This window comes from Beauveria bassiana (genome assembly GCF_000280675.1).
Source record: "Beauveria bassiana ARSEF 2860 unplaced genomic scaffold BBA_S00014, whole genome shotgun sequence".
Classification (NCBI taxonomy): domain Eukaryota; kingdom Fungi; phylum Ascomycota; class Sordariomycetes; order Hypocreales; family Cordycipitaceae; genus Beauveria; species Beauveria bassiana.
The window spans coordinates 421,631-444,998 of record NW_007930849.1 but is presented as its reverse complement, the minus strand read 5'-3'; the positions used below and the strand labels follow the sequence as shown (position 1 = coordinate 444,998).

Here is a 23,368-nt window from a genome sequence, read left to right as displayed (position 1 = left end):
CACTTCTTGCGGCTGTGAATGGCCTTCACAAAATTGTCGTCATTCACAAGACTCCTTTTTTGAATGGTAGTAATTTTTTTGAGCCCTGATGCAAATCATTCCGAGGATCTAAGCCTCTTAAACTCCCACCAAGTCTTCCCACCGACCGGTCTCACGATCCGACTCGAAGCGAGATTTGTCCTCCAATCTTAAAATACATGTCGATTCCTTTTCCGTTCGCCATGCACTGCAAAACTGATAACCCAACATCATGAATGGTTCGTTTACGAGGGGGGAGCGGCACCGCGGCCACGACCGAATCCACCACGGCTAGAATAACACTGTCAGCAATTCGTCCGAAAATCGTACATCGAGGGTCGCGCAGGTCGTCTCACAATTCGGGGTTGAAGCCACCAGGGGCGCCACCTTCCTTGCCCTCACCAGCCTCACGTCTGCGGTATCCGCCTTCGCGGTCGCCGCGGTTTCCATCGGGTCGGCGGCCGAAGGGACGGCGCTCACGCTCGCCCTCGCCGAGCATGCCGCGGGGAGGAGCGTGGGAGCGCTGCTGCTTGATGTGGGTGGCGGGAACAATCTCGGCGGGGAGGTGAAGCCATTCGCGGAGGTAGTCAAGACCCTCGGGGGTCAGGGTGTAGTAGTAGTACTGCCACGAGAACTGGGTCTTGACGTAGCCGCGGGAGGTGAGGGACTGGCAAGCCTTAATCACGAAAAGGTTCTTCGTGTCGATGTCGGGGTGCTTGGAAAGGTTGAAGTCCTTGGCGGCCACGAGCACACCCTCGCGGAAGAGGTACTGTATCAAGGGAACAATTACATCAGTATATTCGCTTCTCTCCGATTCTCTCGATTGCAAATCGAAATACCTCGTGGATCTTCTTGCGGTCGGCCTTAGGAATGAGCATCGTGGCGTTTTGCGTTGGCTTCGGTCGATGGTAGGAGTACAGTTTTTCGGGATGCCGTGTAAACCTCGAAATGGTTTACTTTTGTGGGCGCAAGCCCTACACAGACACTCACCTAGCGAAGGTGGGGTGGCTGTGTTTGTGGGTGTGGCTGCAGCTCACGTGTAGATAAGATACTCATAGTAGTGCGGCGCAGCTTTCTGCCGGTTCCGCAGTATCCACATGACAGCCATCGCCACGCATAATGTGGGGCATTAGAATATTCGTGCTTGCGCCGCACGCGCCGGTGATGGAACCAGTTCTTTCCTCCTCATACTGCTCATTAAACAAAAGCTTCAAGATGGAAACTAAACATTTCAACGTCTTGGTATCGACATTCCGTGGATTAGGACTACCGCCAACCATCGTCCTACCCGTGCAACCTTCAACGACAGTCACAGCTTTTCGCCATCACCTGAACGAGCATCTGCCTGATACTGCTTCAAGATTCATTCTCACCACCCTATCAAACAAGCAACTCCTCAATGAATCCGATATACCACTCTCTTCATATCTCTCCACAGAAGATGACGACTTTCTTTCCTTGCGACTTAGTATCCCTCTTTGCGGTGGCAAGGGTGGTTTCGGATCTCAGCTGCGAGCAGCTGGTGGACGCATGTCATCGCGGAAGAAGAAAACACAGGACGACAATGGTTCGAGCCGTAACCTGGACGGCCGAAGACTAAGAACCGTCAATGAAGCCAAAGCCCTCGCTGAATATCTCGCAATAAAGCCTGACATGGACAAGAAGGAAAAAGAAAAGCGCCGCGCCCGGTGGCAAGATATTGTGCAGCAAACCGAGGCCAAAGAGGCAGAAATTAAAAATGGAGGAAAGAGCATGATTGATGGACAGTGGGCCGAAGACAAAGAGGAAAGTAGCGAGCGGACCAGAGACGCGGTCCTAGCAGCAATGAAGAGCGGCAATTATACCGATAACCTCTTCAGCAGCTCACACGGTTCGAGCTCTGCAGCACCAGGCGAGAGTCCATCCGACAGCGATGAACAGTCTCGCGCCAGCTCGAAGGAATCACCGCCACCGACACAACCTGCAACGGATAGCAAGGGGAAGGGCAAGGCTCGTGCTTTTTTTGGGTTTGACGAGGATGACGAGTTTATGAGTTCCGATGACGACTCAGACGACAATGCAGCGAAATAAAGAGAACGGCTTATACATTTCTCTTATCCTAAAGGATAGCTTGAGCTGACGTCCATTCCTAGCGAACAAGAGCGTGGAGTTTATTTATTCGGTTCATATTCGTATTAGTGCATGGCGTTTGATATACCATCTGTAATCATAGGGCAGCGGAAATAGTCTTTTTGTTTTGTTTACGAAAGTAGTTCATTCAATGGAACACACCAAATCGTTTTGCACAGTCTATCGACTTCGCATAATACACAAGCAGCACGTGCCGCGATTTATTTCCATCTCTAACTTGATCGCCTTTGACCAATCAAACCCCTGCTACTCTTTTAAGCATCGAGCTTGACGGGAAAGTTACCAGCCTCTGTCATCTGCATTAGCAATGTTGAATCGTACGAGTTCGGGAACAACATACCGCGCTGCTCGTCCCAGCGCGTGTACCAGCCGGAGGGGCACAGAGATCGGTAGGCGAGCCAGAACTAGACGCGAGCATGTTAGAATCGTCGCCTTCACATCGAATAGTCGTAATTGTGTATACCTGACGGCAGGGAGCAAAATCCTCGCCCTTGGCGTTAATGCACTTGTGGTAGTCGACGTAGTTCTGCCAACAGTGCTTGGTCTGGTTCTGATTAGGGAAACGGGCGTCGGTGCCTGGCAAAATAGGCGGTCAGTATTTCCAAGGCCAATTGAATACAATTGCGTCGAATGCGACGATGCGATCGAGGTTTGTCGACTTGAGCGACGGCGTACCGGCTGTCATCATAGTTAGCCTCGGGTTCCGAACCGATAAATTTCTCCGCGGTATTATCCGACTTACCAGTGACGAACTTGAAGGGCTTGGTCACAAGCTCCTGTCCATCTTGTCCTTCTTCATCAGACATTGTGAATTGATTTTAGAGTATGTAGAATGGGGCAGAACGAGAATTGAGGCGTATGCAAGCTCGGACGGGTGTAACAGGTGGTTTGTTGCGTAGAGGTTGACACCACGAATCAGATGATTCCCAATGCAGAGCACCGTGTCTGCCTCAGGCTTACCAAGCCAATCAGCCCACGCGGTAAGGCACCCACCACACCTCTCCAGCCGGATTGGTGGGTCGAGCTACCAGATTGCAGCACTTCTTAATGAACTCCAAAACATCACTTTCTTCTGAATAACCGTTGCTAATTGACTTCTACCGGCTCTCCTGCCTCACCTCGACCTCTCCACTCACCAATATGCGCGCCACCACTGCCATGAGAATGTTCCGCCAGACCCCTCGCTTGATGCGACCGGTTCCCGTGAGTGAATATGCCACTGCTGATTGGACCACGCTAATGCCTCGGTCATCCAGAAAGAAGATCAGGCTGGTACGTGATGAAGCCGTAGCGATTGTCTATTAACCAAGACCTCGAAACGACTGCTCGACATTTCAAAAGCGACGATTACTGACCTCCAATAGGCCACACCATCTCCCAGCGCCTCCGCAAGCTCAAGCAGATCCCTGCCGAGCTATTTCCCCTTGGTATGTTGTGCGAGATGAACGGGACGACGCGAACCGATATCTAACAAGTATACCAGCTGCCGTCGTTGGATTTGCCGTTGCCGCCGCCGGCTACTCTTGCGCCCGCAAATTCTGGGTTGACAAGAACCTCCGTCTTGGCCGACAGGGACCTTCTGCCCGTGCTGACCACTAATATTGGAGCGAATCGGTAGAGGCGTGACGCCAATTTTTTGTTCTTGTACGGGAAAGGGTAGCTGTATATGTCTAGGGAAACCAGTCCGGCACAAAATAGAGGCCAGGTCATTTCATCGTCATCTCAACTGGTTCGTTGCGTGAAGTATAATAAATTGGATATTTGAATTAGTGACCCAAACGCCGATGCTATGCATAGAAGAATCCAAAGAGTATTGCTGCCAAATGCAAACGTCGTGGTCTCCATCATTGCTGCTTTGGTCCAGCCACATCTAACTCCTCCAGGCCTTGCATTGGATCCGGGCCAGATGGAGCTTGTAGTTCAGCTTCGCCTTCAGCGTTCTCGGCCAACCAGCCCTCCTGATGGTATATTAGCACTGTAGACATGAACATATTCGAGTAGATATCATGACGTACCTGGTCCCACACAGCAGTCTTGCTACCGAGACCTTCTTGAGCACTCTTGGGCGCTTTGGCCTGGGAGACTTTCAGCGTTCGGCCAAATAATTCCGCTTGGTCCATGTTGTCGATAGCCTCTTTGGCATCTGCGCTGTCCTCAAACTCAACATACGCAAACCCTTTGTGAGTTTCTCCTGAATTGGGGGCATCAGGTTTTGGCAGCTTTACGTCGACGATTTCGCCGAATGGGATGAAAGCGTCCACCACGTTGGCGTTGGTCACTTGTGGTGCCAAACCGCCCACGTGAACGGTAGCTTTCCAACGAGCTGCGTCCGACATGATGGAGTTCGGTTTATCGCGTTGTCATGCTTTGCGAAAAGGAAAACGAATCTGAGTTGAGTTTTTTGAGCCTTTGCCGTCCTAACTCAAGGCTTGTTCGTGAGGAAGCTTCCATTCATTGAGTCACGTGATACATTTCCGCTGCCCCACCGCCAATGCTGGTGGCCCAGGAACACATCTCGACAAGGGGAAGCTCCAAGTGCCTGCAATCTGGCATCACTCTTGACTGGATTTCGGTTGTATCCAGTTTCACACAGCTCTTATTTAACAATTTCATGCCTTCTGCTGGCAGAAGCTAAGAGGTGCATTGCTCTTAGCGGCCAGTGCCAATTCTTGGCATTTCAATTGTTCTCTTAGCATACACCGTCGTCAAATCGAATAACCGCTCCTTGGTCCCGCCCGATCCCTTACACCCCCGCCACCATGGTGCGCCTACGAGATATTCCACGAACGGCCGCCTTCGCTTGGTCGCCCGGCGCCGGAACCCCCCTTGTGGTCACTGGTACTCGTGCCGGTGCTGTTGATGCCGACTTCTCTGACGAAAGTAAGCTTGAGCTCTGGGACTTGTCCTTAGACGACCAGGAACAGGGACTTGAGCTCCAGCCTATCGCGAGCATCGCCACCGACGCCAGGTATGTCGTATAGCTACCGTTTACCTTCGCAATCCTTAATCAGACGGAATAGATTTTACGATATTGCATGGAGCCCCCCTGATGCTGAACACCCACAAGGCATCATTGCGGGAGCTATGGAGAATGGCTCCCTCGATCTTTGGGACGCTGCAAAGCTTCAAGCGGGTGGAAGTGACGCCTTGCTGTCACAGACGACCAAACACACTGGCGCCATCAAGACACTCCAGTTCAATCCTCTCAAGCCGCATATTCTAGCCACTGCTGGTGCTAAGGGCGAAATTTATATTTACGATGTCAATGACATTGCCAATCCTTTCCGCCTCGGTAATGCTGCCGCGCGCTCTGACGATATTGAATGTCTCGCATGGAACCGCAAAGTCTCTCACATTCTTGCCACTGGTGGAGCAGGTGGCTTTGTAACGGTGTGGGATCTCAAGACTAAGAAAGCATCTCTCACATTGAACAACAGCCGCAAATCTGTCAGCGCCATTGCCTGGGACCCAAACAACTCGACAAAGCTCCTGACAGGCACGCCAGACGACAACACCCCGGTAATTCTCCTATGGGATCTGCGCAACTCCAATGCACCGGAGAAGACACTGCAGGGCCACGAGCAAGGTATACTGTCTCTCGCCTGGTGCTCCCAAGACAGCAGCATTCTGCTTTCCTCCGGGAAAGATAACAAGACACTGGTCTGGAACCCTCTCACCGGGGAGCGCCTCGGAGAACTTCCCGAGGTCACGAACTGGACCTTCCAAACACGCTTTCATCCGCACAATCCCAATTTATCGGCTACTGCTAGCTTTGACGGCAAAATCACAATCCAGACCTTGCAAAACACGAACCCCGACACTTCAAAAACCGCCATTGACAACAATTTGGATGGTGCCGACTTCTTCAGTGCTGCTCAAACCCAACCTCAGGGTGCATCGTGGTCACTCAACAAGGCGCCCCAGTGGTTTAAGCGCCCCATTGGCGCCTCGTTCGGATTCGGTGGCAAAATTGTCGTTTTCAAAACCACATCTGATCAGGATAGATCCTCCAAAGTTGTCATCTCGCAGTTCTCGGCCGACTCTGACTTTTCTTCGGCGACCGAGAAATTCCAAGAAGCACTTGCGTCTGGTGATCTGTCGGCCATTTGCGAAGAGCACATCGAGCAATCCAAGACAGAAGAGGAGAAGGCTGACTGGAAGGTTATGCAGACCCTGATCGGCGAGAATCCTCGTGGCAAGATTGTCGAGTACCTCGGTCTCAAGGAGGAGATTAGCGAAGAGACACTGCCCGAAGAAGCTAAGACGGAAGGCGAGGAAGCTGCCAGCGATAAGAAAAAGCTTTCCAACTTTTTCGACGGAGCGGATGGAGAAGGTGACGATGACTTCCTATCTGGTGTATCTGCAACCAAAGGCGCCAAAACTGATAACCCCTTCCATTTATTTGCCGACAGCGACACAACTGTTGAGAAGGATATTACAAAGGCACTCATGCTGGGCAACTTTTCTAAGGCTACTGACATCTGCTTGAAAGAGGATCGCATTGCTGACGCTTTTCTGATTGCCAACTGCGGTGGGCAGGAACTAGTTGACAAAGTTCAAGCTGCGTATCTCGCTCGCAAGACTGGGTCGCCCAGCTACATTCGTCTTCTCGAAGCTGTCATCGAAAAGAATCTCTGGGACGTTGTATACAACGCGGACCTCAAGAGTTGGAAAGAGACGATGGCTATCATTTGTACCTTCTCGGATCCCACCGACTTCTCTGACCTTTGCGAGGCCATTGGCGATCGAATCCAGGAAAGCGGCGAGCGCAAAGACGCATCTTTCTGCTATCTCGTCGGCTCTAAGCTTGAGAAGGTAGTGTCTATCTGGACTGCAAAGCTGGAGGAGGCTGAGCAGGCTGGCACCAAAGACCCGTCATCCCAGGACTCAACCTTTTCTGTTCATGCCAGAACTCTGCAACAATTCATCGAGAAGGTGACCGTCTTCCGTCAGGTCAGCAAATTTGTTGACAACGAAACGAATGAGACAGCGGGCTGGAAGCTTGCCGCTTTGTATGACAAATACACCGAGTACGCTGATATTCTCGCTGGCCATGGTCAGCTTGACGCTGCCCAACGTTACCTCGATCTTCTGCCTAGCACATACCCTGCTGCTGAAGGTGCTCGTAGCCGGGTCAAACAGGCCACACAGAAGTCAACCACCAAGGCTAGTGCCAAGATTACTACGAGAACAACTAGCACCGTTCCGCAGACGCAGTCTACTTATGGCTATCCTGCTCCTCAGCCTCCGCCTACTGGTACCACTGGTGCTGCTAATCCATACAGCAATATCGCCTCTATTCCTACGCCCCAGCCATTCCAACCTTTACAGCAAGCTGTGCAGCCACCGCAGCCATCGTACGGAGGCAACCCATACCAGCCATCAGGCATGTATCAGACGCCTGTCCCAGGCTATCCATCGTCGGCACCGCCACCTGTCTCTGGACCTCCTCGCAACGGCACGCCTACCCTGTCGACGATGCATAGTGCGCCAAGGGATAGCTGGAACGATGTCCCTATAGTGACAAAGGCGCCACCTCCCAGGCGCTCAACCCCAAGCGCACCACCCCCCATCGGTCCATATGGTATCCAGCCCGGCCAAACACCACCGCTTGGACCTCCGACCTATGGCGCGCCTTCCAAAGCTAGTCCTCCTCCTCCTCCTCCCAAGGGTTCTGCTCCTCCTCGTGTCACTTCGCCTCTGGCCGGACCTCCTCAGACATTCCAGGCTCCTCCTCGTCCCTCATCGGCGGCTAATCAGTATGCTCCCCCGCCACAGGTTGGTGGTGGTCCCCAGATGGCCAATCTGGTTGCGCGGACTGCTTCCCCCTACAATGCTCCCCCTGCTGGCGCTCCTTCTTCGAATCGATACGCCCCGGCGCCTGCTGCACAGCAGCCTAGCCCGGCTCCTCCTACTGGGGGATCTTTGCCGCCGCCACCAATTGGCGGCAATGCCCCTCCCGCCAACCCATACAGCCAATTTGCGCAAACGCCACCTCCTTTCGCAGCAAACCCTTACGCTCCGACCAATAACTTCAGCTCACCTCCCAGCGCTGGAGCACCCCCCCTTGCTTCCGGACCTCCTACTGGGCCGCCGCCCATGGGCCGACCTGGCCCTCCACCTGCCGGAACTACAGCCACACCACCTCCCCCCAGGGCCGCCGGTGCACCTCCACCCAAGGGGAAGCACCCTCCTGGTGACAGATCGCACATCCCTGCAAATGCGCAGCGCCTTGTCGAGATTCTGACCGAAGACATGCAGCGCGTTGCAGCAAAAGCACCCGCTACTTTTGCACCTCAAGTCAAGGATACCCAGAAGCGACTAAACCTGCTCTTCGACCATCTGAACAACGAAGAGCTTGTGTCTCCTTACAGTGTTTCTAAACTAGCGGAAGTTGCCGAGGCTCTCAAGGCCAAGGATCACCCAACGGCGACAAAACTGCAGGCTGAGCTTCAGCGCGAAAGGGTTGAAGAATGTGGCCAGTGGATGGTAAGTCGAAGCGCTGACTATGTCGAATGCGTGTCAAAGAAAGAGTAACTTGCTAACATACTGATTTTTAGGTTGGTTTGAAGCGTCTCATTAACATGAGTAAAGCGACACCTTAAATTTTATATCCAGTAACCTAAGAACAATTCTTGATGAGTTTGTATGTGGATGGTGAGAAACAGGTTGGGAAGAGTGATGTTGTCGGCGCTATGTTTTAGACGTAGTTATTAATAACAGCTATTTATATTACTCTCCTGATCTTATGCCGTATACATATATATAAAGAATAATTTCCTAAACTAGATCACTTTGCGTGCACCAAACAAGAATGTGGCTCAGCCGCTCAGGGCGTACATGGGCCCACTTTGCCTTTTGGGGAAGCTGTATTGAACGAACCACGACTCGTCAACCTGTCAACTCACCACGCCTGCCAACGACATTCCTGGAAATATTGCTGCCCAACAAACGAGACACGAACAGAACAACCACGATCACTGGTGAAAGAAAGGCCCAACAACATTACCTCAACAGCCATGACGGAGGGTGTATCGTCATCGAGTGACGCCGCCGCCCAGCGAGCCGCAGAGCAGGCTCGCCTGCGCAAGGAGCGCCGCGAGGCCAAGATCAAGGCCGGCGGCTCCTCGCGTCTCGACAAGATTACCGGCATCGGCGGCCGCGTTGTAGGAGGTACGACATACCAGCCAGCCATCCACCCAGCCCCGACCCCTTGATCTGTGCGTGTGTGCTGACCACCCGTTTGTCTTTTTCTTTTGCTAGACAATGACCAGGCCGCTCCAGAAGCTACGACGAAGACGACAGCAGCAGTGTCGAAGCCCGCCGCTGCGGGCGACCCCGATGAGGTGGACATTTCCGAGCACTTTTACACGCCGGGGGCCGCACGCCTCGAGCAGCAGCAGCGTCGCGCGGCGGCGGCCGCTCCCTCGCCTGCCGCCGGCGGAGACGATGGAGCCTTTTTCCCGTCGGATATGACGGAAGAGCAACGGGCGCAGCTGCGGCAAATGATGCTCGGGGGCGGCGGTGGCGCGCCGGGCACTCCCGGTGCCGGCGAGGAGGACCCGCTGATGAAGATGATGGCGCAGATGATGGGTGGTGCCGGTGCCGGCGGACCAAACGCCTCACCGTTTGCGGGCATGATGGGCGCTCAGCAGCAGCAGCAGCAGCGGCCATCCTCTGGGCCAGACGTCTACAGCACCGTTTGGCGGATCGTGCACGCGCTGCTCGCGCTCGGGCTGGGCCTGTACGTTGTGCTGCGGACGCCGTTTGACGGGACGCGGGTGCAGCGAGAGCTAGCCTTTAAGCTGGCCGACGCCGACGGTAGCTCGCCAAAGGGGCTCGACGCGGCCAAGCAAAATTTCTTTTGGGCGTTTGCGACGGCCGAGGCTGTGCTGCTGACGACAAAGTTTGCCCTCGACAAGGGTCGTCCGCCGCCACCGGGCATGCTGTGGTCGGTGGCTAACCAGCTGCCGACGCCGTGGCGCGGGTACGTGGTGGGCGTGATGCGGTACGGGCAAATCTTCACGACGGTGAGGACAGATGTTTTACTGTGCGCGTTTGTTCTGGGCGTGTGCGCGTGGTGGAAGGGCCAGCTTTAAGGGGGGGAGCACGTCTTGGGGTTTTCAGTGGAAGAATAATTATGGATTCATTATAATAAGAATATGGTGAAATTGGTCAACATGTACGTCTTGACCATGATCATTCATGGCGAGTGTTTGGTACACTTTTGTACATGATTGCTCTCGAGCCTATGCAAATGCTCATCGTACAACTCGCTGTCTAATCCCGTCATCGTACTTCTATACAGGCTAAGCTCCTTACAAATTACTCCTTGAGGACGTAGCCGAGCACGCCGCCAAGCACACCACGCACGCGGCGCGGGTTCTCCAGTACGCATGTAAACACGACGGCCGTGCTGGCCGCAAACACCAGCGTCTCGCGCCACTGCTTCTCCTTGGGGTACTGGCGGGGCACGAGGGTGCCGAGGGCGCGGGGGGCGACAAAGAGGCCCATATCCTTGCGGCGGCCGGCCGTCTCGACGAGCACGCTCCAGCCGCAGAGGAAGCAGCCGGTGCCGACGCACAGCTTGGCATCGAGCAGCTGGCGGGTGGGCGTGCTGGTGCCCAGGAGCAGCGGGCCGACGCGGCTACGGGCGAGGCAGACGCCGTAATAGAAGAGAGTGATGTAGCAGGCGAGGAATGCGGAGGAGCGGGCGGCGGAGCTGAGGGCGTGGAGGAGGGCACGGCGGGCGGCCGGTGCGCTGGAGGACGTCTTACGCAGCTGTAGGGCGAGGGCGAGGGGCAGGTACGTGTACATGGACCACTTCCAAGAGCGGACGAAGCGGCTGAGGGCATGGTACTCGCACGAGGGGCCACAGCCCATGTGGACAATCTCGCAGGGCAGAGGGATCTGGGTGACGGGGTCGCCCCAGCGCCGGGGCAGGCCGTAGTCGTCGCACATGTCGCCAACGAGGCCGGCCTGGCCCGTCTCGCGGCCGTAGACGAGAGCGCCAAAGTGGAAGCGGCGCAGAGCCTCGATGAGGCGCGTGTCGACCTGTGCGGCCGACGTGATCCATTTCTGGTAGCCACGGGGCAGGCTGTCCGGGTAGTAAAACCAGGACCACATGATGAGGGCACACGACGAGACGAAGACGAGCGGGTCGGCCATGTATTGGGTAAAAGCTTCGGCCTGTGCGGTGGTTGAGTTAGAATGTGGCGGGAAGTAAGAGAGGACGGGGAATTGGGGGGGGGGGCTGACTTTGGTCCATTTGTTGGCGAGCTGGCGTCGAGACCTGCGCTGCGCCCAGAGCTCGCCGACAATAACGTCGGCAGCGCGAGTGGCAGCAAAGAGGGTAAGATCTATAGTGCGACCGGCCATCTGTCTGCAGCGTACTTCTTCTTCTCGCTTGGTCCTTCTGGCAGTCGAGTGGCGGCGAGGAGCCGTGCCTTTGGAGTGTAAGAGCTTCAGACCGAACCAGCCAGCGAGGAAACTGCATAAGAATCGTGCCAATCTAGACGAGTCAGCTGGTTGATCAACATGGGGAAAACAAGTTCCAATGGAGGTTATACCGTAACCGCGAAGTTTCGCTCAGCTTTGCGCCCAGACTGGCAATGACCTTATCTAGGGGTTTCTGAAGGAGCAAAAACGTCAATACATGGATGTAGGTGCATGGTGATGGCGAGTAAACCAAACTCGGTTCAAAACGCAATTGCAAGTACACTTTACAAGAAACCTACGTGTAACAGAGATGTGCCGGCGACGAGAACTGCACAAAAAGTCGGGAAGCGCTGCGGATCGAACCCGGATCGCAGGATATGTCGAGCGCCAACCAGGAACGTGGGCTCATCTTCTGGATCGGCAGGCAGGAGCTGCGCGGAATTTCGCCTCAGCTTCAGAACATGTTGGACGGCGAGGGTCAGCAGTCGCGGCGCGACGGCAGATGCGTAACCCAGGACGTAGGCGCGGATGACTGGGCGGAGCGCCGGAGGCACGGCAAGCGGCAGCCCGGGACGGCGTGCCGCCGCACGATTGGGCGACGCGCCGACTGCACGCTGCGACATGGTGGGCGCAAGATTGTAGCGTAGATTTTGTAGCTCAATGCGAAACTCGGAGGTGGGTTGGTAGGTGATTGCAACGATCCAATCAACCTGTCCACTCGAATGGCAAGAGACGAGTGGTGTGGTGGTTGGTTGGTGGTCGAGGCGTTGGTGCAAACGACCAGTGACAGGTCGACGGGCCGAAGAACTGATGCAACGATAACAGACGGCGTTGAGCAGGATATGTAAAGCAGAAATTCGAAGGAGGAATAATGGTGAATGAGCCTTGAAGTGCAAGGTTACATGGATCTTCCTCCGCCTCCTTAGAGAAGTACAATTTCTTTGCGGTGTCTTCTCAGCAAAGTCTTGGTGCGATACGAGATGCCGTACTCTGCGGGAGACTGTGCCGCTCAGGGACCGAGTATGATGTTCGGGGTTGCTTGTTAGCTTGTAGGTCCAAGATCGGAATTGAGGGGTAGGGTGTGATTCGTCTGATGCTGCAGCGATGCAGGTGTGCAATGTGATGAAAAACAGATCCGAGTTGTGTCGCGAGTCTGTGGCAGGGTCCTGCCTGCCCCTCGCGCGCGGTATGACGCGCGCGTCGCTACAGAGTAAGGTACCTGGTATCGATTTGCTGCCGATACCACCACAGGCGTAAGAAAGGGCTTGGATCCGGCGCAAATGCGGTAGCCAAGCGGACAATGTTTTCCGGAGAAGAAGAGAGCAAAGACGATAATACAGCGACAATAGGCAAGGGCGTTGAAGTGGATTTTACGGGGTGAGGCCAAGTTGCCTCGGGTTCACGACAATGGGCAGTGCAGCGGCCGGGGTTTCGCGGCGGCGGAGCTTGCAGCGGGTTCTTTACCTACCTACGGAGTAGGTAGGTACCTAGTGGGCATTTTAGCGGGCATTTATTAGTGGGATGTAGGAGATATGCAGGGCTTGAAGCACTTGTAACTGGTCTGAAGTTGTGCCTGAAGTGGCCTGGACTTTAGTGCCCGCTTGGCCCAAACTCCGACCCTAGCTTACCAGCTGTTGTGCTTTATTTTCATGTGAAAGCTCATCGAATACCTACAGGACTGCCACCATCTGTGAGTTCAAAATTACGCGCAAGGCGTATCAAAAAAGAGAAAAGAAAAATCTTTAAAAATTACTATGATATGCCTCTACTGTCTCTGCTACCTTTGTTGCTTCTATTATCCCCTTTTCGTTCACTAATGTCGCTGATCGTGTAGTGTCACATGCAAGAACGGCTGCTCCAAGACGGCGACGACTCCGCGGGGGGGTTGTTTCTGCTGCAGTCAAGGATCAAGTCATTATCGTGATGCGTGATCTAGCTGGCCGCTACCCCCTATTTCTGCTCACATATATTGGCTAAAAGGACGTTGTGCCGCTTCTGGTGACTCCTTGACTCCTACACATTGTTCTTCTCCCTATTTGCGTATCATGGGACTCGCCATCTGCCACTGAGCAAACAGCAGACAGTAGCACAATCCATTACAAATGGCACTGCAACTTCAAGGCATCTATCAATGACTCCCTTATTATTTCCAGTTGTTCTTATACACGCCATCCCACGTATGCAGCTTCGACCACGATAACGCTCCCTCCGTCGATGCCGACGCACGATGCTGCAGGAACCCGCTCAGCTGTGTTCGCTTCGACTTTTCACTTGTTGGTGGGCGTTGTTTATCGGCGGAAATTAATCTACTTAATGCAGTACAGAATCCTGCATTGCCACTTATTGCAGCAAACGTGGAAAACACCGCATTACTGCGACAAAGCAAACTTGTTCCCGTGTTGCGCCAGCTACGGGCGTCTTGCCAGACACGGACTGGCGATCCCACCAACCCAGCACGCCCAGGTCACCGTATTAAGCCCACTACTCTGTCTCTCCCCAGCCAGGGTGGTGTAATACCAGATCATCCCGTTTCTAGTGTACGATATAGCAGCACAGTATATGCTGACTCTTGGTGTTACAATGCCTTTTTGGCTCACAGCCCTATTCTCCTATTGATGCAATGGCAAGCAAGACGGCTCGGTGTCCGTTTACCGACATGCAGCAGCCAAGGGCACCTGACAGCCCTGTCTATGCAGCCACGGACGGTTTACACAGGATGGGATTCGGCTGATCTGACCCGGATGAGCGCTCGCTGCCCTGTCTAATGCAGCAGCCTCCGAAAAGAGCACGACAAAGTCACACTAAATATCTTGCCTTGGACTAGCAATACCACGTGTACGGTCATGTGTGACTAAAGTCGCAAAATAGGCAATCAATCTAGCCAGCAAGAGGTAGATTGAGTTGGCCAATATTTTCTCGTCTCCAAAAATCGGCGCATTTGCTGAAAATGACGGATGGAAAAGGCTGCATTGGCTTGCTATGGTACCTAACGTGACCGGCTGTCGTTTTCACGACGCAACGGTGCAAATGGTGTTAGCGCCGTCTTCGGTGACTTTAGATTGGAGGCTGAAAAGAATGATGCAAAATTAATTGCGAGCGTAAGAAACGAAGCTAGAGTCAGTCGAGGGTCCAGCCCCAGGTTCAGGAATACGCGAATTGTGATGGGCTAGAATTTCAATGTTGGTGTAGCGGGACAAAGTATGCGGGGTCCCACTGGCTGTTGTCTTTCCGAACAGAGCTAAATTATCTTGGTGACCTCTGTGGTGAAGATCCGGGAAAACGAAAGCCATAATTATACAGTCTTTGCGACAATAATGGCTGACTTCTCTCGTTTCATCACTGTGAGGTGAGGAAATTGACATATTGACGTGTGCAATTATGTGACGCGTTTCCAGGCAAGAAAAGACCCGGGCCTTGATTTCGATGGCTTGCAAAGAATTACGAATCCGGACCCTTTAGAACCATTGCACAAAAGCTAATGGAGCCACAAAGATCACCGTTGCATCCGCGTCTCAGCTAATCACCTAGTCTCGTGTGGGCATTGGCATCGAGTGGTCTACTTCGTATACTTGGTAGTCCGGTAACTATGGCAGGGATCATGTTTGTTCGAGGCTCTATCTGGGCAACTGGAGAACTAAGAGAAAAAAAAAAGTCGAACTTGTACGCTCAAGAGATGATGCACAACAACTACAATGGCTTCCTCTTCCGCTCTTTCTTTATGCAAGCCCCCCTGAGCAACGTGTCGTCATGGACAAGGGACGAGTCGGAAGAGAAGAGCAAGGTCGTGGTGTAAGTGGCATGAAGATCGTCGACGGCTACCGGGTCATGTCGGAGAGCAGGTTCCCCGCGAGAGTTGAAAGAGGCAACAAGGTTGAGGCGAGCGTGGAGAATGGCAGAAGAAACAAGGGGATGGCTGAAATGCCCGCCAACGGCCGCAAGGTGTTACCAGTGTGTGGCGTCGTCTGGTACTGTAGCACCTGTAGTCTGTACATAGAAGCGTGGTTTCTGAAAGTGGCTTAGCGTGGACCAGAAGACGGCCGAGGAAAAAAGCATGTGAAGACAACGTCAACAAGGAAGAGATGTGCAGCCTTTCCGACCCCGATAGCTGCATTACCTCGCAACGTCGATTGACGAGAACGCGAGCACGAGGCGTTTTCCCCGCCGCTGCCCCCAGTTGGGGAAAATGAACCACCCCTCCTTTTAATTTAGTGGCCGCACCGAGCGCCGGCCTTACCAGTAGACTCTTGGAGGCATGGGAGATGTGCAACGAACATGTTGGAGTAAGAATATGTCACATATTATTCGAATCGTCTTCCTTTCTCCGGGTGCGAGACAAACTGTGTTTGAGGCAAAAAGAGGGACATTGCGAGTGAGAGCCGGGCCTCGGAGCCTTTTGACATTGTAGTCTTAGCACCCGGTTATAATGTTGGAAGGCCACTGAATTATTATCTTCCAGTACATGTGTGAACTGTGACTTCCGAGACTTGTCTCGCATTGGAGTCTCGATTCGGCAAGTAAAATGTCTTTCTGTCCGGCTTCTAGCGTCGTCCTTTGCTTGGGCTGGTCGGACATTTGGACAAGATCAATGGAGACATGGAGGAAGAGAAGCGTCTTGTCGGCGCGATCCCTGCTCATCTACAAGTCCGGTTCTGGTGCCGTCATGATGGACTCACCAAAAAACGCCCAGGTCCGGAGCCAGGGCGGGTGGCGGGTGGCTGGCTTTGGCTGGCTGGCTTGGGCTGGCTCGTCCGTAATCAGTCAGAGGGCATGCACATGAGGGGCAGCTTGAATCACTGGTCCAGTGCCCATCATATATGTCCTCTGCAGGACGATGCAATCCCATGCCGTCTGCAGAGAATACGTCACTTTTGGCGTCACTTTCACATCGTTATCCGGGCTCAATTTCCGCACGCATGGCAATGTTTAGAGATAATGGCGCTAAATCAGCCCAGAGGCGCGTCCCTGGCTGTGTGTGTTTGCAATTTTTTTAAGCCACGGCCGGGTGAGATGCGTACTGATAATGCTGGTAGTGTACAGAGTTACTCGTGTTCCATGCAGGTGTGCGGATGCCAAGCTGGCGACGGACAGTCGGAGCAACCAACAAAGTGCGATAGTTTGGTTTGGGCAGCGCATCATTTTTGAGGCTCGTCATCATTGATATAGTCACATTAGAAGCCTCGACAAGACCGAATGTCGTTGGCAAACCCGTGGACGAACAGATGAACTGTGCGTTTCGCTACTCCAAAGAGAACGTGGTGCACATGACGTTGGTGGCCTAGATCTAATCTGCGAAGACGACGAAAATCTACCCCTAGAACTCAAGGAAGAGTGGGATCCATCACGAGAACATCATTAACAAAGGTTACAAGGGTTGCTCCAATAAACGACGAGTTGAATGATATGACGGCAGGGCATCTAAACCGGCTGGGCATTGAGGTCAGTTGGCGCAAGCTTCTGCCCGTTGGAAAAAAAAAAGAGAAAAAAAAAAACAACCACCACCCCGCTTGTGGTGAGCCCACCATTAAAACCATGACCTTTGGGTACTTATGCGTGGTAGGGGTAGCGAAGGCCGCGACTCTTTTATATTCCTTGACTGCCCTGAAGCGGGCTGTTTTTAGGTTTTCCTAGGCGGCCGAGACCGCCATTGACGGGCGGGGGAAAGAGGGCCCAGCGGTGGCGAGAAGGCTGGCTGGCTGGTGGTTGAGGCCAGGCGTTGATGGAGGTGGTAGTGTGAGGAGGAGGAGAGCAAAGTTCTTGGCTGAAGGGGTCGTTGGAAACGTGCAAACCAAAATTTGGATCAAGATGTGATTGAGCCCGTACTCGCAATGCAGTTTTGTGTCTACCAGTAGGCTGAGTGGTGGCAGATGTGCAGATGACAGATGTTCAGTCGACAAGTCTGGTTGAGGTCCAAGAGGTCCTCCACACCCACTCGCCTGCCTGCCAGCCCGCACCCCCAGAAATCGACAACGACTCCAATTATGCCAGAGGCTCCTGCCCCCAACCCGCCCTCTGCCCACCATCATCTCCACGTCGTCGCGCACCTCGCGTCAAAATGCCAACCTTGTGGCTTCTTCATTTTCGTTCATGTCTTGGTCAAGCCGTGGATGCTGTTGCCCAGCTTTATTTTCCCCCTCTTGATTAATTCTTGGCCACCACTGTCCTTCTGCCCTCCCCCGTGCTCTCTGCAATCCACCCCTGCACATATGTATTCAGAACCTAGGTACCTACCTACGGTCCACGGATTGCGGGCTCTCGCTAACTACCTACATAGGTACTTACAAATTACGAGCCTGGCAGGCAGTGTACCCCAGCTCCTTTTAATACCTGCCCATGCCCGCCTCGGCTCATCCAGTCTCTGTGTCCGTAATACCCCAGATTTTTTCTTTCGATCGTGTTGATGGTCTTTTTTATCTGCTTTTTTCTAGCATTTGCCCGATACCCGGTCTTATCATTTTTAGATTGAATGATATACCACCAACCAGACTACACTCTCGGCCTCAACCGTCCAGCATCGAGCCGCTTCGAGCCATAGCACGCTATAGCGCCCACAACACCCGCCGTTTCTGCTAGGCACAGCTCCCACCGTTTCTTATTACTACAGCGCTCCGCCCGCTGAAAAGTAGCCCACATCGACGGTCCAGCTCGCCCCTCTCAGTCAGCGGCCCCCCAAGCATTGTTTTCAGTTCCCCAGCTTGCCACCTGCCCACCTGCTAGTCGCCTGTCGTCCTTTCGGCCTTGGTCAGCTCCAATACCTTGGGTAGTCGCTCCGCTCAGCCGCCCGCCATATTTTCTAGTCCTCTCCAGCCTTCTATGCTCTTCTTGGTACAACGCTTCGCACCAATCCGTTACATCCACTTTTCCTCCCGTCACCATCCAGAGCCGCATCCATGCTCGCCGTCCAGCAGCCTCCCAGGATGGGTTCTTCACAGCCCGATTCAGATCCCTTTCTGCCCTTTGGCTGTAAGTTTTCATCTCCTCTTTGATGCGCCTTGCTTCCTGCTTCGGTTCGCGCCTTCTTCTCCCTCCGCGCTCCCCATTCCCGGACCCGACCTCCCGTACTAATACGCCATGCTCTTCTTGCAGACTCGATGGACCAGAACCAAGATGGTCTCCTCGATGCCCCTGATCCTGCCGGTGCGCCGCTGCTCTCCGAGACGGACACCAAATTCTTGAGCTCCTTCTTCGAAGACATGTCGTCCGCCCAATACAACATGCCCTCCTTCGGCGAAGGCCTACACTTTAGCGACGCCTGGTTTGATCTGCCCCCGCAGTTCATGGGCACTGCGACGTCTTTTGGATCCCAAGCATCTGCCCTCCCCAACCCGGACGCTTTTCTTGCCGAGCACCTCGACTTCAACGCAGCTGCTAGCTCTGCGCCCCAGCTCATGCGTCCCCCTTCCGCCCCCATGACCCAGCAGCCACAGTCCCAGCACCGCCAAGTCTACCAGCATCAGCAACCGCATCAGCAGCTACAGCCGCAGTCGCAACATCGCCATCACTCCGACGACGTCCTCAATGCTGCCGCCACTCTTCTCCAAAATAACAGCTCCAGCCCCCGTCCCAATGGCAAGGCCAAGGAATCATCGCCTGGTGCCCGACGACCCTTTGGCCCGCCCATGGGCCATCTTCGCCACCAGCCCATGGACGAGTTCAAGGAGGAGAGCCAGCGTGACCTAGAAAATGAGGCTGATAGCAACACTTTTACTGACTGGATGTTTGGCTCAAAAGATCGTCACGCCTCCAGACAGGCGCAGATCAACGAGCTGCACTGGGGTTCCGACGCCAGTTTTGGCAACGTCCAAGGCTACGTGCCCGCCCCCAACAAAGAAACCGTCGATGGGCACCACAAAGTTCAGATGCAAGTGCTCGGCTGCCTCGAGCCCAGCACCAGCGTCTCAAACACCCGCACCGGTAGCCCGACTGTCGACCCCCAGCGCGTAGCGCCCCCGCAGCCCATGGCCCCAACCGAAGACGCCGATGCCCCTCCCCGCAAGCGACGTAAGAGCAGGCTGCAACGAAGCGGCTTCGATGACGACGATGACGAAGACTCCAAAGTCGCCTTCAAAAAGTCCAAGAGTCCTCATGGCAGCAACGGACTGCCCTCGCCTCCGGCCGAGTCTGGCTCCCGCCGCCGCAAGTCGGCCATTAACAAAGGCCCCCGTGAAAACCTCAGCGAGACGCAAAAGCGCGAAAACCATATTCGCAGCGAGCAGAAGCGTCGTACCCTCATCAAAGAGGGCTTTGACGACCTGTGCGAGCTGGTCCCCGGCCTCAAGGGTGGCGGCTTCAGCAAGAGCACCATGCTATCCATGGCCGCCGAGTGGCTCGAGCAGCTCCTCCAGGGCAACCAGACTCTGGCTGCACAACTCCAAGGCATGGGACAATAGTCTTTCGGGGTCTTGTCCTTTATTTCCCTCATTTTACGTCTTGACGAATGCATGTTTATATGCGTGTCTGCAGCACACACCACATCCCTAGGAGTTGGGCGCTTTAACTTTTTGAGTAAAAGAAAATTTGACATTTCAAAGCTCTGGCCAGTACCTTTCAAGAGCAGGGAGCAACAGATATACAACCAATTATTGATCTTGACGTTGCTAATGTTTGGAGAATGGACGTGAGCATATATGGACTGTTCTACCTGCTTCATGAGTAAGTCTCATGTTTATAGACTCGGTAGTACAAAATGGGGCTTTGCACAGCAGTAGGGTTTGGATTAGGACATGGTGCGATCGCCGAGTGTGTGTACCACGAGATTTGGCTTGCTTTTATATGATATCCCTCAAATAACAATCTACGATCCTTCAGAACAATCTTTCTTCAAACCTTCATCTATTACGCCTAAAATCAGCCTCGCCCTGTGTTTGCATGCCTACCATCACGAACCTTGCTATATGAATAGCTACCTACAATGGGCCATATGTGGTTGAAGAGCTTCTTGTTCCATCTACTCTGCGTACTGTCTACATCTGCCAAAAAAAATAGTTTCTTGCCGTTTTCTTAGCCTCCCATATAAACGCCAGCCAAAAACAAAAACAAAGATGAAAGACGAGAAAACCCCAACAGAGGACATGTGTGGCTTCAGCTCCGCCACGAGGTCGTGAGCCGAAAACCATTCCAGTTTAGTGTTTTTTTCTTCTTGTTTCTTTGAGAATCATAATGCGAAAACGAAATACTGCACATGCAACTTAGCTCAGATCCATGCCCTCACCACCCGCAGCCACAGCCGCAGCGCCATTCGCAGCGACCGACAGGTCGACAGCCCCGTCGTCGCCAATTAGGCGCTTCTCCGACTTTGCCACAAACTCGATGCTGCGGGCCGGGTCGTAGAAGAGCTGGAAGCTGCGCTGTACGTCCTCGACGGCGATCTGCTTGGCGCGGCGCTTGGCCGAGACGAGCTGCGAGGTGCTGATGAGGTTGCTGGCGTAGCGCAAGCCAGCCTCCTGGCCAATCTTGGTGAGCAGTGCGAGCGCGTCGGCCGACACGTCCACCTCCTCCTCCTGCGCGCGGATAGCCAGGATTTGCTTGATCTCGTCGGCGGCATAGGGGTGTGTATTGATGATGACGACGCGGTCCAGGAAGTCGAGCGGGAGCCCGTGCGGGCTGCGGTGGTCGCTGCCGCGGATGCGCGCGTGCCCGCGATTGCTGGCCATGATGACAATCGGCGCCAGCTCGTCCTCGAGCGCGCGGTTGACGTACGAGAAGCACTCCATGTCGAGCATGTGCACCTCGTCGATGAAAAGCACGCCCGGTACAATCTCGGCCTTGCCCTCCTCCTTCCACTCGCCCACCTTGGTATTGATCTGGTCACGGATCTCGCTGCGAATCTCGCCCGTATCGCCGGAAAACAGCGCCAGGAAACCCTGCGTGCGCGAGTTGATAACGTCGATCTCGTGCAGTGTTACCGTGTGCACCACCTCCTTGCGCTTCTGCAGCTCACCGTCGGGGCACTGGAGGAACTTGGTATCGACGCCCATGGCGTCGTAGTCGCGCGAGCGCGCGTACGATCGGCCCAGCTTGGTAATCTTGCCCGACGATTTGTCAATTGAGATGATGTCGCCCGCCATCACGCGCTCCTTGGTCATGGCGTCAATCATCTTGGTACCCATGTCGTAGACGGCCTCCATGTCCGTTGTCTTGATCGTCAGCTTGCCCTGCTTGGCCGTGCCCGTGACGCTACGGTCAATCTGGATCTCGACCACCTCGCCCTCCATGATTTCGCTCTCCTCCTTAATGCGCACGCCAATTGACTTGCGGAAAGCTTGCGTAAGGGCTTCGGTCTTGGACATTTCGAGCGAGAAGATTTCGGATGCCGCGAGCGTGGTAAAGGGCACGTCAGGGCCGAGCGACTGGGCCATGCCCATCGCGATGGCAGTCTTTCCGGTGCTATAGAGTGGGATTAGTACTCGCACGTTGGAGCGGCCAAGGGTTTGGCGCTGCGATTGAGTGGAAAGGAGTTTGTTTCGTACCTGGGGGGGCCAGCAATCAAGACGGCGCGACCAGCAATTTTGCCATCCTTGATCATCTGCAGGATGACGGCCGCGGCTTTGCGCGCCTTTTCCTGGCCGACGAGGCCCTGCGAGGCGGCACGGGGCTCGAGGGTCGTGGCGTCGACGCCGAGGCCGCGAATGTGTGAGTGAGCCGCGATGAGGTTGAGACCACGAAGGTCCTTGCTCTCGGAGACGGTTACGAGCGGCTGGTTCACAATATCAATTAGCATCAAAAGCGGTCGACGCGAGCTCAAGCTCGTGTATTGCAGACCATTCGCTACTTACAGCAGCCATGTTGTGGTGTTTGGCGCACGTAGACCGGCAGAAATAGTTGTCTGTTGGGAGGGATTGAGGAAGAGTTGCGAACGGCCGCCTGTGCTCGCGCTGCCCTCTTGAAAAAGGCAATGGGCGAAGCTTCCTGGTGGCTGGTGTGTGGTGTGTGGCTAGTGCGCGATGTGGCTGTGCATCCGCCCTACACGTCGTTGAACAAGGTTGCGAAAAAGACACGTTTGGGCGAGCTGAAATACGGCTACTAATCAATTCATTGATTTCGATTGAGTTGATTTAATTAAAACCACAGTCATTACTGAGTTGCTTCTTCGATTGAATGGCCAAATTTGTGTCTAGTAAAAGTTATGATTGTTGGCAATTGGCTTATACCAAGTCTAAAAGTAACGACTAATAAGACCTTTAGAGCAACCCCAATTACATTTGCATAGATGGCCTCCGAAGCGAGGCTTTTTTTGGCGATCAAGAATCCCTGTAGTCTCTAGTCAGGCAAGCAGAAGATCAGGAGGTTTTACGCGAAGCCAAAGGTCGGAGGCCCCGGGAACCAACGAGGCAAGTAGTCGCCCCAGCCGTAGTAGTTGCTATATCCCAGAGGATGGTCTGCACACATGCGGAGATCTTCCATACGAATGCCTTCTGTGAGATCCTCCAGGCCAGCCTTCATGACGCTCAGGCGACCGCAGACCTTGATGGAGTCGATCTCCTTGATGGAAGGTTCGGCCGCCATCGCCGACGCGGCAAGGGCCGCAAACATTAGCTTGTATAGACTCATCCTTCCCCAAACTACTTCCGTCAATAAAAATTTTCTCACATTTTTGTTCACTGAGGACATGCATAAACGAGAATGCGGCATTACTTACTAATGGTGCGGAGCTCCTGCATTACTGCTGAGTTTGTATGAGCAAGTGAAATTAAAGCAGTGTGGAATACGGGAAAGGCGTATTACTTATATGTCGAGACTTTCAAGTCATAGCGAACCTGACTGTAATGTGTCGTATACTTTAGGC

At 54.0% G+C, this 23,368-nt stretch overlaps 11 protein-coding genes across 11 annotated transcripts; 5 read left to right on the top strand and 6 right to left on the bottom strand.

The window, feature by feature from the left end:
* Window positions 1-263: 263 nt before the first annotated feature.
* On the bottom strand, window positions 264-896 carry BBA_05493 (plectin/S10 domain-containing protein; the record flags this gene model as incomplete). Its single annotated transcript, XM_008600590.1, has 3 exons — window positions 264-309; window positions 375-787; window positions 858-896. The coding sequence occupies 3 exons, from the start codon at window positions 894-896 to the stop codon at window positions 264-266; spliced, it is 498 nt and encodes a 165-aa protein (XP_008598812.1).
* A 337-nt stretch (window positions 897-1,233) lies between these two features.
* BBA_05492 (ubiquitin family protein) lies at window positions 1,234-2,088 on the top strand (the record flags this gene model as incomplete). The annotated part of the gene is made up of 1 exon (XM_008600589.1): window positions 1,234-2,088. The coding sequence occupies one exon, from the start codon at window positions 1,234-1,236 to the stop codon at window positions 2,086-2,088; it is 855 nt and encodes a 284-aa protein (XP_008598811.1).
* A 314-nt stretch (window positions 2,089-2,402) lies between these two features.
* Window positions 2,403-2,954, bottom strand: BBA_05491 (cytochrome oxidase c subunit VIb; the record flags this gene model as incomplete). The annotated part of the gene is made up of 5 exons (XM_008600588.1): window positions 2,403-2,437; window positions 2,489-2,552; window positions 2,612-2,692; window positions 2,768-2,826; window positions 2,891-2,954. 5 exons carry the CDS (start codon window positions 2,952-2,954, stop codon window positions 2,403-2,405), a joined length of 303 nt encoding a protein of 100 aa, XP_008598810.1.
* Window positions 2,955-3,288: 334 nt separating this feature from the next.
* On the top strand, window positions 3,289-3,747 carry BBA_05490 (uncharacterized protein; the record flags this gene model as incomplete). Its single annotated transcript, XM_008600587.1, has 4 exons — window positions 3,289-3,351; window positions 3,405-3,420; window positions 3,513-3,575; window positions 3,632-3,747. The coding sequence occupies 4 exons, from the start codon at window positions 3,289-3,291 to the stop codon at window positions 3,745-3,747; spliced, it is 258 nt and encodes an 85-aa protein (XP_008598809.1).
* Window positions 3,748-3,992: 245 nt separating this feature from the next.
* On the bottom strand, window positions 3,993-4,484 carry BBA_05489 (peptidyl-prolyl cis-trans isomerase E; the record flags this gene model as incomplete). Its single annotated transcript, XM_008600586.1, has 2 exons — window positions 3,993-4,106; window positions 4,164-4,484. The coding sequence occupies 2 exons, from the start codon at window positions 4,482-4,484 to the stop codon at window positions 3,993-3,995; spliced, it is 435 nt and encodes a 144-aa protein (XP_008598808.1).
* A 423-nt stretch (window positions 4,485-4,907) lies between these two features.
* BBA_05488 (WD domain-containing protein) lies at window positions 4,908-8,753 on the top strand (the record flags this gene model as incomplete). Its single annotated transcript, XM_008600585.1, has 3 exons — window positions 4,908-5,116; window positions 5,169-8,637; window positions 8,709-8,753. The coding sequence occupies 3 exons, from the start codon at window positions 4,908-4,910 to the stop codon at window positions 8,751-8,753; spliced, it is 3,723 nt and encodes a 1,240-aa protein (XP_008598807.1).
* A 414-nt stretch (window positions 8,754-9,167) lies between these two features.
* Window positions 9,168-10,247, top strand: BBA_05487 (Sad1 interacting factor 1; the record flags this gene model as incomplete). Its single annotated transcript, XM_008600584.1, has 2 exons — window positions 9,168-9,321; window positions 9,412-10,247. 2 exons carry the CDS (start codon window positions 9,168-9,170, stop codon window positions 10,245-10,247), a joined length of 990 nt encoding a protein of 329 aa, XP_008598806.1.
* Window positions 10,248-10,473: 226 nt separating this feature from the next.
* On the bottom strand, window positions 10,474-12,209 carry BBA_05486 (uncharacterized protein; the record flags this gene model as incomplete). The annotated part of the gene is made up of 3 exons (XM_008600583.1): window positions 10,474-11,659; window positions 11,718-11,779; window positions 11,886-12,209. 3 exons carry the CDS (start codon window positions 12,207-12,209, stop codon window positions 10,474-10,476), a joined length of 1,572 nt encoding a protein of 523 aa, XP_008598805.1.
* Window positions 12,210-18,473: 6,264 nt separating this feature from the next.
* On the top strand, window positions 18,474-19,973 carry BBA_05485 (helix-loop-helix DNA-binding domain-containing protein; the record flags this gene model as incomplete). The annotated part of the gene is made up of 2 exons (XM_008600582.1): window positions 18,474-18,546; window positions 18,670-19,973. 2 exons carry the CDS (start codon window positions 18,474-18,476, stop codon window positions 19,971-19,973), a joined length of 1,377 nt encoding a protein of 458 aa, XP_008598804.1.
* A 798-nt stretch (window positions 19,974-20,771) lies between these two features.
* Window positions 20,772-22,367, bottom strand: BBA_05484 (TBP-interacting protein; the record flags this gene model as incomplete). The annotated part of the gene is made up of 3 exons (XM_008600581.1): window positions 20,772-21,969; window positions 22,053-22,279; window positions 22,359-22,367. The coding sequence occupies 3 exons, from the start codon at window positions 22,365-22,367 to the stop codon at window positions 20,772-20,774; spliced, it is 1,434 nt and encodes a 477-aa protein (XP_008598803.1).
* Window positions 22,368-22,872: 505 nt separating this feature from the next.
* BBA_05483 (uncharacterized protein) lies at window positions 22,873-23,243 on the bottom strand (the record flags this gene model as incomplete). The annotated part of the gene is made up of 2 exons (XM_008600580.1): window positions 22,873-23,144; window positions 23,222-23,243. The coding sequence occupies 2 exons, from the start codon at window positions 23,241-23,243 to the stop codon at window positions 22,873-22,875; spliced, it is 294 nt and encodes a 97-aa protein (XP_008598802.1).
* Between the last annotated feature and the right edge of the window lie 125 nt (window positions 23,244-23,368).